This window comes from Cuculus canorus, chromosome 13 (genome assembly GCF_017976375.1).
Source record: "Cuculus canorus isolate bCucCan1 chromosome 13, bCucCan1.pri, whole genome shotgun sequence".
Lineage (NCBI taxonomy): Eukaryota > Metazoa > Chordata > Aves > Cuculiformes > Cuculidae > Cuculus > Cuculus canorus.
In genome coordinates this window covers 20,730,487-20,746,825 of record NC_071413.1, presented here as the reverse complement: position 1 = coordinate 20,746,825, position 16,339 = coordinate 20,730,487, and the positions used below count along the sequence as shown (strand labels likewise).

At 46.3% G+C, this 16,339-nt stretch overlaps 1 protein-coding gene across 2 annotated transcripts in view; it reads left to right on the top strand.

Annotated features, from left to right (window-relative positions):
* The window catches only part of WDR59 (WD repeat domain 59), a 49,361-nt gene that overhangs the window by 18,558 nt on the left and 14,464 nt on the right, over positions 1–16,339 (top strand). The window contains exons 11-19 of one of the 2 annotated variants that reach the window (XM_054078819.1): positions 690–769; positions 3,177–3,309; positions 5,839–5,963; positions 6,812–6,976; positions 7,723–7,818; positions 9,235–9,391; positions 10,635–10,704; positions 10,943–11,096; positions 14,752–14,808. In XM_054078819.1, the coding sequence (XP_053934794.1) occupies positions 690–769; positions 3,177–3,309; positions 5,839–5,963; positions 6,812–6,976; positions 7,723–7,818; positions 9,235–9,391; positions 10,635–10,704; positions 10,943–11,096; positions 14,752–14,808 (1,037 nt within the window). The remainder of the gene's footprint in view (positions 1–689; positions 770–3,176; positions 3,310–5,838; positions 5,964–6,811; positions 6,977–7,722; positions 7,819–9,234; positions 9,392–10,634; positions 10,705–10,942; positions 11,097–14,751; positions 14,809–16,339) is intronic. The other variant, XM_009569954.2, reaches the window with a different exon arrangement.

Below are 16,339 nucleotides of genomic sequence, written 5' to 3'. Positions count from 1 at the left end.
CCACAGTCTCGTGTGCTGTATTTAGACAGGCTCTGTGCCTCAGCAGAGGGGTGCAGGAAGCAGCTGTGCAGCAGCAGATCCTTAAACACAGCAGCTGTTTGGCAAGGGAAACTTAAACTGCATCACAAGGCCTAAACATGGACATACTTAAGTCCGTGTACCTTTATTTGTGGGTAGACAGTATGCGGCTAGATGTATTTCATTACAGCCTGAACTTGTCTTGGCACCATCCGAGTCCCAGCAGGAAAAGGGGGCAGGGTAGAGCCAGCTTCTCTCAGCTTAGGAATGTTTGAAAACTTCTGCATCTTCGAACAGTTAAGATGAACTAAAAGATATTTTGACTTTACAGTTGTGGTAAAAATAAATCCCTTTCTCAACTGTATTATTTCTTCTATTTAAATAATCATCGTAGTAGATCTAGTTCATTCCTGGCTGGAAAACTGACATCATGTTATACTTTGTGCTTTTCTCCTGTAAATTATGCCCTATTTAGAGATGTGGTAGCCGTGGTGCAGGGAGGCTGATGCATGTAGGTAAATTCAAAGTGTAGAAGGACTCGCTCTGCCATTGGGATTAGTGCTTTATCCATTGCATCTCCTTACTGGCTGGCTTGAATATGTTTGCACTACAGGCAAGGCTGAGGTAGTCTGTTTTCAGCGGTGTCTGTAAGTTGTTTCTATCCTTGCTAGGTTCTAAGGATTACCAGCTGGTGACGTGGTCCCGTGACCAGACCCTGCGGATGTGGCGAATTGACTCTCAGCTGCAGAGGGTACGTGAACACTTTTACTCTTGAACTGTGGACAGTGTATCTACAGGCAGGGTTCACCTCCCTGTCTTTGTACTCCCTGTTGCTCCTTTGGTATCTGAGAGTTGCAGGCACAGCAGAGCAGCCAGCTGCTGCTTCACTTTCCTCTTCATCTCCAGCCCAGAAAAATCCCTAAGCAGACCTGTGACGAGGCCTCTCTGTGCCCTCAAAAGCTTTTGTGCAAGTGAAAGGCCGTTTCCTTGTATATCAGCAGGTGTAGAAGTTGTCTGGGGAAGGTGAAGATGAATTATTGCTTGCATAATTGAGGACAACAAGGGGGAATGGCCTCAAGCTCTGCCAAGGGAGGTTCAGGCTGGACATCAGGAAAAAATTTTTCGCGGAAAGGATCATTGAGCACTGGAATAGGCTGCCCAGGGAGGTGGTTGAGTCACCTTCCCTGAAGGTGTTTAAGGGACAGGTGGATGAGGTGCTGAGGGGCACGGTTTAGGGATTGTTAGGAATGGTTGGACTTGATGACCCAGTGGGTCCCTTCCAACCTAGTGATTCTGTGATTCGTTGCCCATGAAGATGCCACCTTCATGGCTGCAAGACTGTGTGACTCTCTTCTTGGCGTGCTAGGCATCAGGTAAGTGTGGGGATTGTGCCCTCCACTTCCTGCCCTCGTTTCCATTCCCTCTTAGCCTGGGTGTAGGTAGCATGAATCCTGCTGTTCTGTCTGGCAGCAGTTACAAATTGCTGATGCAATTGCTGCAACAGCAGTGCTGGGTCAGACCAGAGGTTCATACGGTCACGATGGCCCATATTGGCCTGTCTCATCTTCTGCTGTGAATGTCTTGGAAGAGGATAGTAGGCGACAAATGCGGAGTGATGTTTCTCTCAAATGCCCTCTCAGCCTCCTGCAGTTTGCAGCTTAGAGGCTCGTTGAGTCTGGCATCTTTGACAGAGCTTGATGAGTTTCACTTCCATAGACTTGTCCTGTTTTTTCTTGGACCTGTAAGTTTTTGTCATCTTAAACATCCTATGAACACGGAGTCACGGCTTTTCTGCATGTTGTACAGAAAAAAGCTCCTTTCATTTGCTCATTTTACTACTTACTGGTTTCATTGTGTTGACAATTAAACGAGTGGCCGTCTTGCCTGTGCTACTCCTGATTCTACAGATGTCCATCATATCCTCCTCAGCTGCCTCCTCTTTTAAGTCAAAAAATCCTTATTTACTTCATCCTTTGTGCAAGAACTTTGATTGTCCTTTTGCTTTTCGTGACCCTTTTCCAGTTGTGCTGTAGACTTCTGGGATATGAACTTTGTTCTTTCCATTTTGTTCTTTTTCATTTTGGTTTTTACACTGTTGGGCATAATTCCATGAAAACATCCTCTACGTTTTGTTCCCTCGGTCAGCTTGAACTTGCTGGTTTTCCCCTGTGCACATTGCTTTATATTTATCTGAAGTGAAGCTCACCTTTCATTTTATTATAGTTACGCCTATAAGATCCTTCTGTGATTGTTTGCAGTCAGCCACTCTTGTTACTCCTCTGAATGACTTGGTGGCGTCAGTAAACCTGGTCATGTCTCTATTCACCTCCTATTCCAGGTTTTTAATGAATATGTTGAGAAGCATGTGTTCTCAGCACAGATCCTGCAAGAGTCCTGCAGGTCTGTAACAAACCTTCTCGGTGCAAAACAACCCTTTCCTCCTACCTGACATGTTTGTGGATATTTTATTTCCATCCTATCTTTAAACCGATTGTTCATCTGTGTCAGAGCCTTTACTCATCCTCTGCTTTCCCGGTTCCCACTCTTTTGTCCTTGTCCTCATCTGGATCAAACTACACACATGATGGCACATCGCTGGCTACCAATGCCATACTTTGCTTGCTACCTTGCACCCTTATCCTTTGTACTCCCTGTGTTTCTTCTCTTAGTCTTTCCCGTTTTCTTGTGCTGAACTTAAAATACAAATTTCCATAGTCTGTTTTTCATACAGGACGTGGAACACTAGGGCTTCTCTAGGATGTACCTAGATCCTACAGGAGTGTAAATATCAAAAGCAGAAAGCATACTACTGTTATATCTGATCTAAAAATGGAAATTAGCTTTCACAAGTTAATTCAAGGATTTAAAAGTTGCAACAGCTTTAGTTTTGATTGAAGTAAAACCTCTGTTACTTAGACTAACTGTGCCAATTAAGTGGCTTTGTAAGTGAGCAGGAGATCTGGCCAGGCTGTCTGAGGATGCTGGAAAGTGGGAGATCACCTGTCTGTCACAGAAACACTGCTGAGGTCTTAGTCATGACTGCTATGTGAACAGACCTACCTTGCAAATCCCACTTTCTGAAGAAACATATTTAGTGGTGGCTGTTTCCACAGCTCAGTTTCTGGTGTCCAGCATGTGTGTATGTTTGTTCTTTTCAGCTGTGTGCTAATGATATCCTGGATGGAGTCGAGGACCTCATTGATGGGATTTCTCATCTGCCAGAGCCAGACAAGACCCTTCACTCCCAGGACTCTGAGCCCCAGCATAATTCTGGGCATGGCGATGAGGAAGGTGAGACAAGCAATGTATCATGGAACTTCAAACACCAGCTGTCTTTGTGTTGGGAAGATGATGCATCTTGGTATAAGAAAATAACATTGTAGGCAAAGTCCAAACTGGTGCCATTTCAAAGATTAATGGATTCTGCAACACTAGGGGTTTCTCAGGTTGGTCGTACCGATTTTTTTCTTGTCTAACACAGCGATGTCATTCTAGCCTAGGTGTTAATGTTTGAACAGATGGCAGCAGCTGAGGCCCGTGGTGATGATGTGCATGTGAAAAAGTTATCTAAAGAGATTTCTGTCTGATGCTGAGGGAGAAGAAATGGGTGCTCCCGTGCCTTTGTGTCAGTTTGGGTTTAAATTCCCACTTCCATTCTGATTTGTAGCAGGGTGCTACAAGGCATCCCCCTGTGAGAGGCTTACTGGGAAGCAACTTGTTGATTCTCCCTTCGAGTTGCCAACAAACCAGAGAGAAGTGGAGGAAGCAGTCTAATATCTGTCCTCTTGATAAAGGAGCCAGCTGAGGTATCTTAGGGATGGCATCTTTTACTGACTGGAAGTTTCCTGCCCAGCAAATCCCAGTGAAGTTCTTCTCTGCTGCCTGTTCTGTGTGGCAGCAGAAGCAGCTTCTAAAAATTGTCAGCACCTCTGTCTACCCAGGGGTTTTATAAAGTGATTGAAAAAGCCTGGTCTACCTGCACTCACTGTGAGCAGTATTGTTTGGGAAGCACAGCATCTCTTGCTGCAGCTAGGAGGGTCTAGGTGTTCTCATTCTGGCTGCCTGACCTCTGTTTTTCCTTAGGAGAGAGTTAACTCTTTCACTCTCCCTGGTGAGGTCACGTTCATATGTCCTGTATGGTTTCTGTGTGAGTCCTGCTTTGGTTCAGGCTGTTAAGGTTTCCCTTGCGGACAAAGGGAATGGAAATGGCTTTTCTGTAGCAGGGTAGATTTTGCTGCAAATATGTGACTGCAGGATCAATGCACAGGCAAGTCCCTAGGTAGGAATTTCAGCTATTTCTAGCCTAAAAGCTGTTGTGAACTGTTGATGTTTCACCCTGGAGGTGGCTGCCTTTCAGCTGCAGACAAAGTCTCTGTGTTATATTAGTGCAGCACTTTGGGGGATCTTTGAAGAGATCAGCGCTCTGCAGGTAAATCAAAAAGCCCACCAGCCTTCAGAGTGCAGCTGTCCTCACTGGCTGCTGCCTCTGAAGGGTCTTTAGGAATCTAAACAAATATGTGGGCTTTTGAGGATTAGACATTAATTGGAAGGGAGAAGACGACAAAGGGAGAATACTGCCTGTATTGGGAACCTCAGCTTGTCAGTAGGCTGTGTGGTGTCTTGAGCTAGAAATAATTATCTTCCCTGAGAGCCGCGGAACTTCTTTTAATCCCCTTTTCAGCTCCCTTTTGTAAAGCACTATGATATAATTGCAAACAGGAATAAGTAGCTGAGCATCCTTTCTATCCAAATTCAGCAACCTGCTGGGCAGCAGTAAAACCAGTTATATTTGTCCCAGCAGAAAAGTCAGTAACTTTTAAGCAAATGCCTGTGAAAGGACAGCTTTTTGCTTTTCTTATTTATTTTATTACTAAGAGTAGTCTCTGCAATATGATATTGCAAGCATGAGGATGACAGCTTAATAATCGGGACTTATGTCCTTGGAACTATCATTAAAAGATACGTTCAGATTTCCTAGGAAGAGATGCCACAGCAAAGCCCGCTTCGGAAGGAGCTGCCCCTGCCTTAGTGGGGGTTCATAGCAAGAGTCAAGGCAAGAGCCGCAAGCAGAGACCAATTCTTCTGAAACTCAGTCAAGTTTGCCATCTTAACTATAATTCCTTGTGTCCTGCAGAGCTTGTCTGGCTGTTTAAATGTATTCTGGCCTTCAGGGGTTATTGTCCTCCTGAACACTGTTGGCAGTGGAACTGGAAAGCTAGGCCCTGCATTTAGATGAGTCTTTAAGAACTGTTAAAGCACTAGAGTGCTTTGCAACATTAAATGCAAATGGCTGCTGCAAATGAATTAAGCCTCTGCTAGGGACAGAAATACCCTTTTCTCTCTCCCAACCCTTTATTATGCTTTGGAAGTATTCTCTGTAAGCAGAGAGCAGTGGGGAGTGAGTCCCAAAAACCAGAGCTCCTCCTGGAGGCTGCTTTGGCAGCAGTTCCTTCCCATTGAACCAAAAAAGCTCCAGTTTACCCATTTGAGACTCTGGCAGTATGGCGTAAAGAGGAGAAGGGGTCTCAAATGTGTTGGGGCAGACTGTTCAGGGCTATATAGAGTACAGACAGCTTCCATAACCTTTGTGGGACAGCTGTGTGCAGGCAAGTTTGGTTTTTTTGAAGGGCGAGGCACAGACACCTGCTTCTAGATGACAGCTGAGACCCTTCAGCTTGCAGGTCTGTGCCAGGTAAAGCTCATACCTCCACGTGTCAGAAGAGCAGAGGAAAGCCTGCTCTCTTGGCTGCCTCCTGGCATCACGTGCCAAAAGTCTGTCTATTACAGCGTTTTCAACCTGTTCTCCATCTTTTCTCTCAGCCTTAAAGGAAGACTTCCTGAATGACCCCCTGGTGGGAAAGAAAACAGACCAATTGGGGCTGCCTCAGACACTGCAGCAGGAGTTTTCGCTGATCAATGTGCAGATCCGAAATGTCAATGTGGAGGTAAAGAGTTTCCTTTATCTGGCTTGTTAGGATGGGATGTGCGCAGCTGGCTCATCGGAGCGTTTTGCAGGGAGCTTTCTTTGCTGCAGTGACTGCTGTCTGTAAACAAGGTTTATTTTGAGCTGTAGAAATCTTCTTGGCCAGGGGTAGTAGGAGAGAGGATAATCCCAGACACTGGGAGTGAGGGAAGTGTTTCAGCCCAGTAAAGTACACTGGCACTGGTCCTGAGAAGGCTGGACAGTGTTTTCCTCTCTACTTAGACTGCAGACTGGGAAGTGACTTGTACCACTACATGCAGATGATCTTGTTGCAGCTGTTTCTGAAGCTGATCTGCTGAGTCTTTCCCATCCTGCACTCTCTCCCTTGGTTTTGGCATCTTCTGTGCAGGCCAAACCCTCCTCTGTGTGTGGAAGCTGCCTGGAGGCACAGTGCTGTGCGGGGTTGGGAGGCTTGAGGCTGCGGCCTGTCTCCTTTCCCACCCTTGCGCTTTCACAGCTCACTACATGATCCTGGTGGCATTGTCTGAGACAGCGCTCTTGCTGCACTGGGCTTGGAGCTCTCCACGTCCAAGCGAAGTGGTCTGGGGTGTAGTGGCTGTTGCAGAGCAGAGCCTGATGCCTGGCGCAGCCAGGAATCCAGATGTAGGGATGTTGGACTGGCTGGTGGGAGCTGAGTCTGTCCCCATCTGCCTGGATGTTTTTGCTGCCACAGTGTTCACCGTCTTTGAGAACAGCATGACTTCGTCGTATGGGTGTGCAAAGGAATCAACTCCTCAGCATGAATTTGAGGTACTGTAAGTTTCCAAGTCTTTGGAGATCTAACTACAGAGCAATTGCTTTTCCTCACAGATGGATGCAGTGAGTCGTAGCTGTACAGTGTCAGTGCACTGCGGCAACCACAGAGTCAGGATGCTGGTGATGTTCCCTGTCCAGTATCCCAATAATGCTGCACCGTCCTTCCAGTTCATCAACCCAACCTCGATCACTGCCTCCATGAAGGCAAAGCTGCTGAAGGTGTGTGGGAAGTTTACACTGTCTTTATAAATATAAAACTGGTGGGGACTTGGTGTCAAGATTACTGACACAATAAAACATCTGACTCTGCTGAAGACTTTCCACGGGTCACTTTGATACCCCGGGTGAGGTTTTTCTTTACCTGGCAGCCCAGTATTTGCCTTTCTCCACTGGTGCTCTTCAAAAGTATGTTCTTCATTGCTACTCTGTTCCAGTGTGATGCATATTGCCTGAAGATCCCTAACGTACTTCTCCTCATGCAGTTGCCCCCAACCCCATAATAGACAAAATCACCATCCAGCTCCAGAAAAATAACATTTTTGAGCTGGGATGTTGCTTTCTGCTCTTCTCCACAAACTGTTTTAAAAATGAGGGCACATTTTACACAGACCAGGTGTTTGGTCATCTGGTGTCAGAAGTCTTATTGCTGATGAAATCCCTTCCCCAGCAGCAAGCGAATGGGTCAGTTTGGGTTCCTTCCCGAAAACAAACTGATCCAGTTTGCCACAAACTGGTATGGAACGTATAGGCTACATCAAATCCTGGTTCAATGTGCTGAATCTAGGCGAACCCTCAATGCTTTGATTGGAGCTCACAGCCGTTCCTCAAAACAGAGCCCACCAGTGGGTCAGCATGGCTCCATGAGATCTCTGGATCCTGGCATCTTAGCTGCTTTGTGGACTAAAAAGGATGTGGGGAAGGTGTGGATGTAACCATGATTCCACTGTGTCTTGTATCTATTCCAGATACTGAAAGACACTTCTCTGCAGAAAGTGAAGAGGAACCAGAGCTGCCTGGAGCCCTGCCTGCGTCAGCTGGTCTCCTGGCTGGAGTCTGTTGTGGTATGGAGAACTGTGTGGGCTCTCTGCCCTAGTTTGTTGTCTTCTCCCACGTCCTGCACCTCTGACTCTGCAGTGAGAGTCTGGCCTCATTAGACGTGTAAATAGACCCCTGTGACTGGCCATTACATTTGTGTAAGCATTTCTGGTTAATGCTGAAGTAGATGATTAAATGCATTTTGTTTCTCAAAATCGGGCCCTGAAGGTTTGCCACTTTGGGGAGGTCTGCCTGCTCGCAGATACTCAGGTTAGCAGAAGTGACTTGGGGCTGGAGCATCTTAGTGGTGTGTGGTAGCTTCTCAGCTCTCAGTATATCTCACTGAGTGCCAGGGCATGGATATCATCTGTGAGAGGAGATGTGAGGCCTCAGGGAGCTGATGGATTCATTCCTGTCTGAAAGGCAGTGGCAGATGTCTTTCCTCCTCGGTTCTAGTCAAGGATCCTGCTAGTCCTATTCTAGGGTCTTTATTTTCTTCCCTTAAAAAAAAAAAAAAAGCTGTCAAAGTCTGTTTTATCTGAAACCTTGTGCTGAGGTTTCCGAGGGATGATACTGCAGATAAACCACATTCTGCCCTTAGCTGAGAGATCTGTGATACCTACTCAGCACCCCAGTGTCGGGTATTGGGTCTGTGTGGGAGAGAAGTGTACCAGAGCGGGTGTTCTTAGCATTCAGGAAAAGGTTGGACACTCTCCTCAGGTTTCTTTTTTGAGAGGTTTTGTGTATTCATCAGAAATAAAGACTTTCTTACATGGAAAGGCTTCATTCTGTTTCATTTCAATAGTAACGTTTTAAGGGTGAGAACTTTCTCCCTTGTGTGGAAATGTGATTACTCGAGCCAGGCACTGACTGCTGCCTTTAAAGAATTCCGTAAAGCTAAGCTGTAGTTCTCTTTATCCAAATAAATGCAAATTTCTTCCAAAATCCCTATGGATAGGCTTGAGAGGTCCCGCAGTATTCCACACCACCTGCCTTCCTCTCACTTGGACACTTCTGGCCGGCATTTGACCCAACACAGCTGTGTGGTTTCCTATTTAAGGGGACTCTGACTGACTTGCATCATTGAGGTATCGGGTTTAGCTCAGCTCCCCGTGTCCAGAGTCCGAAAGTCAGATTTTCTCTATAGTTCCCCACTGTTAAGCGCTGTATTAAGCTCCCATCACCCCAAGTTAAGCTCTATATTTCAGCATGGCTGTGGTGGGAGATAATGGACAAGTAGCCAGAGAAGCTCTTTCCTCCAAGGTGAATGTGCTTTCAAGTGCCTTTGCAGCCAGAGCAGTAACCATGGTCTGTACTTGATCTGCTTGGCTCAAAGGACGAGCACCTTCTGTGAAGCTGCTTGGCACTGCATTGTCCAGTGCTCTGGCTGGATTTCCTTCCTGTGCCAGTGGGAGTGTGACCTTGGGTAACTTCTGTTTCAGAACCAAGAGGACAGCACGTCCAGCAATCCCTACGCTTTGTCAAACTCCGTAACGTCCCCCTTACCCACGTTCGCCCGGGTCTCCAATGCCTATGGTTCCTACCAGGATTCTAACATCCCATTTCCACGGACCTCTGGAGCCAGGTTCTGTGGTGCAGGTTAGCCCCATCGCTGATATGTTACAACAGCCACCTGGGGAATGGTCCTCTTTGTCTTGGGGAACGCTCACCTCTGAACAGGCAAGGCTTTGGTCACTGCCATGCAATGAGTAAGAAAGTAATTAAGTATTGAAGTAGTATCATGATAAAGTTTTAGGTAATAAGACTAGTTAGCAGCTGTTTGTTGTTGGTGCTGCATGTGGGATTTTGGGGATTTGGAAATCCAAGACTAGCTGAAGAGATGGCCTTTGGCTTATGGAATGCCAGAGGCATTGACAGACCTTTTACAGAAGACTGAGAATTGCTGTTTTCTTTGCCTAGTTCTCTCCTGCCACCATCAAACTGCTGGGCATATTCTGGCTCTTGGGCTTTACAAAATGACTGTGATTTAGAATTTAATTTATCCCTTGCTGAAGCCATGTTCTTGTTACTAACCGCTCTTTTCTCATTCTGCACCCTTTCTGTTGTTCAGAATAGCTTTCCCAAGGTCATTGGGCAGCTTCTCCAGTGGGAGAAAGGGGTACAATCACATCCAGATTTCCAGGAGAGTGTGCAGTGCAAAGATCATCCCTGAACAGGCTAAGGTCTCAGTTTCACTGAGCTGTTTCATATGCAGGCATGCCTCCTCCAGATCTGATCACATCCCTGTTGGATCATGTTTTGAAAGCTACTTTTGTACAGGCCTTACTGAACTAACAGTAGAACAGGGTGGTGTTGCGTTGAATGGGCTCAGTGAAACCTGTTAAGTCCTGAAACTCTTGCAAGAGTGGGTGGCTGAAGACACTTCAGATGCTAACAAATGGTGTAAGCTTTTGAGAGAGTGCTTTGGAGTTGACTTCAGATGGCTGGGGTTATCCTCTTGGAGAGTTATACAAGCTGCGAGGCTTCTCTGCGTAGCTAAACATCGCCTTGCCTCTAGGGCGGTGGGTTCTTGTGAAGAGTTGAAACATGACTATGTATTTGTTCATTTTCTTTTACTGTCTTTTCTCTAACTTCTGTAGCCACTCGAGTTGGTGTTCTTAAGACAGTCAACCTGAACCAAACAGTCTTTAGTGATTTTGCAGGGAGTGGATTTGGGCTGAGAAAATTAGGTTGACTGCTTGTAAGTCAGAAGTGGTCAAGATAGTGGATAGGCACACCGCCACTTGACTCTGTCTTAAAAGATCAAGTTTCCCTGTGTAAACCCCTCCTGGGTAATCCGCTCCTCCTCGCATGATCTTTATGCCATGTTCTGTCTCTGCAGGGTACCTGGTGTATTTCACGAGACCCATGACCATGCATCGTGCAGTGTCCCCGACAGAGCCTACCCCCAGGTGAGTACCCTGCGTCGCGTTTGAGGAGTGCTTTGGGCAGGAAAGCAGGAGAATACTGTGTCCTGCACTGTGACCTTCAGAAAGCAGTGACTTCTAGCATCAGCTGTGCCCTTGACACAGAAAGGTCCCTCATCAGACTCCTTCCTTCAACACACCCAAAACGTTGCTAGCTGCTTGGATTAGTGAAGCCTCCAGGGAGGTTTGGTGGGTGAAAGCTACTGAATTCTCTTGTTTCCAGGTCTCTGTCAGCTTTATCAGCATACCATAGTGGCCTTATTACTCCAATGAAGATCCGCGCAGAGACTCCAGGCAATCTGCGCTTGTACAGTGGGAGTCCTACACGCAGCGAGAAGGAGCAGGTCTCCATTAGCTCCTTCTACTACAAAGAGAGGGTAAGTACCAGACCAAAAACCCTTTCCTAACAGTTCAGCTTTTGTGATCTGTATTCCTTTCATACAGCTGTGAGCATTGCTAGTAACAGAAACTTCACATTCCTCTCAAGAAGGCATCTCTTACAAGCAGGCCTATAAAAATGTCACATAGATTTATCTCCTGTTTCTAACTTCTCCACTGATCCTCTCTAGCAGTTGACCTGCTTATTTTGATATCTCTCTACACTGACTGTCACAGGTTCCTTCAGTGCATTCAGCTGTCTCCCTTTGCATTACGTAGGGTTAAAATCTCACAGTTAAGGAGCTGCAGTCTGCAGATAAGTACACAGAGTAGGCCGCTCTGCTTTTCTTGGTGCTCCATGATGTGTGTAACTGCAAAGGGCTGTGGTGCTCTGTAGCTTTCTGACAACAGCTCCTCGATCATGGGGTATATCTGGTTATTTCTATTCCAGGTGTCTCTTTCAGGGATATCTGCCCCTTTGGACCGTTTTAAAACCAAAAATCATTCCTACATGATTCTCCAGAGATCTTCCAGCCCACGTACTTCCGGTGTTGGTCTTGCTGTTGTTGCTGTTCACAAGCAAGGCTTTGGGGAAGAGTGGGATTGTTTCCTTGTGGTATACAGTGGATAAGAAAGACCTGTTGGTAACTGTAGGATGGCTGTAGGGTTACTCATAAAGCAACCAAGGACCCAGGGTGCCTGGAGCAGATGCTGTGGGCAGTGCGTCTTGCTCAGAAACAAACTCTCTGTGCTTCAGCAGCGAGTGAAGTGGCTTGCAAAAATACCATAGTCTTCCACTGAGAGCCTTAGAATTCAGGGCATTTGGGTAGTTTGTCCACTGTCCATGTTGAGAGGCACATCTGCTGCAGCCATGGAGGACTTCCAGGTACCCCAAGGAAAGCCAAAGCTGTCTGCACTGTGCTGCAGGGCGCCTTGAAAACTCCTATTCAAGGGAAGTCAGGACCTTGAGCTGTCGTCCTTCCTGGGTGCACTTAATTTTCCAGTAGTCCTGCCCATGACAGCTGACCCCTCTGGGACTGTGTCCTGCATAGGTGCTGTGAGTTAGTCGTTCCGCCTCCCAGCTGTGGGGCGAGCCTCTGGCCCCATTGCAAGCTTTGTCTCCGTACAGACCCCAGAAGACTGAAAGTCCCCATTCTGGGTTTTTTTTTTTTTTTCCACACAAACTTCTTTTTGATGGGAAGAGAAAATGGTGCTGCCTGATAGAAGAATCACAGCCTGTTCTAGTCTTTGCAGGAGTTTATTTAGAGCTACCTCTGTCCTCTGTAGCATGCTTGTCTCTGATACAGGGCTCTCTAGAATGACAGACAAGGCTATAAATAACATGTGGAAGCAGCTCGGTGCAATGTTATGTGACCCTGGCCCTCATATTGATGGCAATAAGATTTTTGTCAGGGGGAAAAAAAGTCAAGAGAACAAAGCTTGTGTGAAGCCACGTCTGCTGAAAGCCAGAGAAAATTCCTGTGTTCCCCTTCCAGCTGCCAAGTTCTCTCCTCGCATGCTGGGTTGGGAGAAGTGTAAGGGCCCTGGCAGGGAGCTAGCTCCAGTGTTTTTACAGATTAAATAGTTTAAACAACAAAAAAAACCAAAACAACATAACTATATCTCCCTTTCTGATTCTTTGGGAGCTGATGTCACGGCCTCTGTTAGTTCAGTGCTGTGTATTTTTATGTCATTGTGAGGATTTTAAAAAGCCTGGACTCTGAAGCTTGGATTTTATATTTGCATTAAATAAAAATAGACACTTTGAGTGTTAAACTCTCATATTGTATAACTTCAGCCCCCAAACTGAGTTTGTCAGCGATAACCAGGTATTTAAATCCCATGGAGCGACAACTGGCATCACTGCCATTAGAAAACAAATGGAATTTGCCCACTACAAAACAGGAAACATCAGCTTCCCCTAAAGAAAGGGGCGCTGCTGAACCCAACAGAGATCTTAGTAAACCATATTGAAACCAAGTCTGGCCCTGAGCCTTTCTGTTGTCCTTTAGGGGGGTGTGTATTTGTACACACAGACTGAGACACACACACATATATATATATATCTTTCTCACTTTTTATTCACAGATGCACACTCCTCCTTTCTTCCTCCCTGTTTTTCACTCCTAAGAAAAAAAAATACCGCTAAAGAATAGTAATCAGCAGAAAGGAGAAGCTGGATCTGTACTGTGGCAGTGCCATCAGTGTTTCAGGCCTGGGTTTCTCCTCAGGGAAGTGTGTGACTGTGGTTTTTCTCCTCCCAGTGGGGACATAGGGACAGTCAAGTGTAGAGGTGATGACTGCAGTGTCCTCATGCTTCCTGTCAGGGAATTGGGCAGGTCTTGGAAACCACTGCTTCTCAGGACATCTCTCAGGCTTTCCCTGGTGCCCACCTGGTTGTGGACCTCTCACATGTGGGAATGTAGATTGGCAGCAGTGGCTGCCTATGGGAGAGCAGGACTTTGTAGGCAAACTGAGCTTAGTTTTGTTTCTTTTCCACCGTACCAAATTCCCATCTACTAATCCTTTTCACCTTCTCAGTGGGGCCTGGTGGAGGAACGTGTAGCACAAGGCTAGAGTCTTCTCCTCGCTCCTTCTGTGGAGCCCTGAAGCCATCCTTGCCCCTCGGCTCCCTGTCTGCTTCTCCCAGCAGTGACGTGCAAGGGAAGGCAGGGGCTGAAGGCATGGCTAATGGTCCTGGCTGCCTGTTGTCAGCTGAAAAGAAATGTAAAAAACATTGCACACGACGCAAAGAACCCTGTTCTTCCCCTTTTTATTGTATTGACTCGTAGAGAACTATAACAGAAATGTCTTTTTCAAGTGAGTGCACAGTAATGTGCTTTGAGAGATTCCGTTTGTTGTTGCTGTAATACTATATGGAGTACTTAATGAAATGTCTGCAAGTTTGTAATGAAAGCCTACTTTGGAGCTATTCTGCATAGTCAATCAGTGAATTTGATTGCTTGCTCAACCTGAATGTGTTCTTCAGCTGATAATGGCAGTTTGCACATGGCCCTGCCAAGCAGCAGGGTCTCTACATCCCCTCTGGTATCCTGACGTGTGGCCTTCATTGTTTAAAATGAAAGTGAACAGTTGCAGCAGGTTCCAGTGAGTGAAATCCTGGAGAATGCTGGATGTTAAAGGGACGTCTGGGTAAGCAGCAGTGTTTATTTAGCTTCCTATGCCAAGGTGCTGGACAGCTGTGTTAAAAACGATGCAGTCGGCTTAGGTGCCTTCCTCTTCTGCCAAGAGGAGTAAAACTGATCAGAGTAGGAGCCTGGCGTGTGGGGCACCAGGGGCTTGTCCTCTGCTCTGGTGTCAATTCACAATATGAACAAGGTCACGTCACTGCAATTCGGAGCTTCTTGTAGTACTAACTCCTCTGGATGGAAGACTTCCGCAGAGGCTGGTGCGGGGCACAGGCACAGCAACCCTCGCTTTGCCAGGGCTGTAGGTAATGTTGTGCAGCACAATTGTGTGGGGGTGAAAGGGGGGGACCTTGTTTTGCAACTGTTCATTGTGTAACAGAACTGTTGAACAGTATCTTTTACTCTGCTGGTTCAGGGCACTTTTCATTTCAGTTTATTTACCTTTGTCTTTAATTTTCTTGGTGTCTTTCTTCCCTTTTCCTGGGTATAACGTTTTCACATACAGATGTCTCCTCGCTCTGCCCGGCGACGTTGGTCCATACAAGCAATTAACGACTTCCCGGTACTGTGCGCTGTGCTAATACTGTCCTTGATATAACCCTGTCTTCTGCCCAAGGGCCCAAGAATAAAATGCCACCTGCCTGCCTTTGAGTAACCTGCACAGAGGTGAGGGACTTGCACTGCACGCAGGGCCTGGGGCTTCAGTGAGACTGAGTGCACGTGTAAGTGGACAGGAGCAGACACTGGTTCACAGGGCACAAATACTGACCTGCAGCAACGCCTGTTTTACCTGGCCTAACGGTCAGGAAAGGATGCCAAGGGGTAATTTGAAATGTAAGAAAGATTCAGCCTCTGAGAAGCAGAGAGTGCACTGCAGAGAGGCTGAATTATTATTATGTGTCATCAACCAATGAAACTGACATTAGAGCACCTCATTTCTGAAAAAGATGAACCCTTGCTGGAGAAGGAGGATCACTTAAGATAAGAGCTGTGGAAGAAGCAAACTGGTTGAGTCGCTGACAACGATCTGTCATATTAAAATGAGCTGCCTGTTCTCAGTGCAATGCGCCATAAAGTCTTATTCGCTGACGCAATAAATAGAATTTCTCCTTAATTCGTGCTATTCTTCCAGCCCTTGGAATTGCACCACACTGCACTCAGTTCAGTGGTTGCAATTCCAGCCCCCCTGGCAGGTACTCCCTCCTCCTGGCACTTGCCCTTCTGAGACTGCTTTGACAGTCGCTTTCCATTTGTCAGATCCACACGTCCCTCAAGCTTCATGTGAACATCTTGGTGATACCAGCGTTGCTCAAGCTGTGATGTAAATTTGGGTAATTACTATCTCATCACTCATCTGCCAGGCACAAGCAAAGCTTAGAAACTCCATTTCAATTTAAAGATGATCTCTTTAGGTCTGTTTTCCTTAATGTCTGTGTGAGCTGCTGGTTTTCTGCAGCTGCTCTCCATGCTCTCTCTTCATAAGACAGCAGGGAATAAAATTGAATCCTCTAACACCTAATTTAACTTGGTATAGTGGGATCAAGCCTTCCTAATTACATCCACTCAAAGACTATAGGAAATAACAGGTGAAAGAAACCAGAAGTAATTTACTTGACTCCATCAAGGTTTTTTGCAAAGAGCTTATAAAGAAATGTGAGCAGTGAAGGGAAGAAATTAAGTTCTGTTGTGGATCAGGAACAGATCTGGAAGAAAGAAGACCATGGAAGGAAGTTGCCAGCTTTTGGTGTGGTGAATTGTGGTGCACGAAGGGCCACAGTTTAACACGCTTACCACTGGCTTGGAAGGAGAAACAAGTAGTGGTGTGATAAAGTTAGAATTCTGTGCAATTTTTACTTAAACGTGATATGTGCGTTAGTCAAAGTCTTGAAGAGCTGATTGTATTTGTGGATAACCTTTGGAAGAGGCTATTATGCTCTATAAAGTGGGCAGTAGTGCCCAAGGTGAAAACAAAGGACTGCACAAAGAGAGGTGTGGATTATTTCTGCAGACCACATGTCTTCCTTCTAGAAGAAGAGCTCAGCATGGCCCAAAGTGTTCAGGGAACTTTAGCAAGTCTAGAAGAAGGGATAATT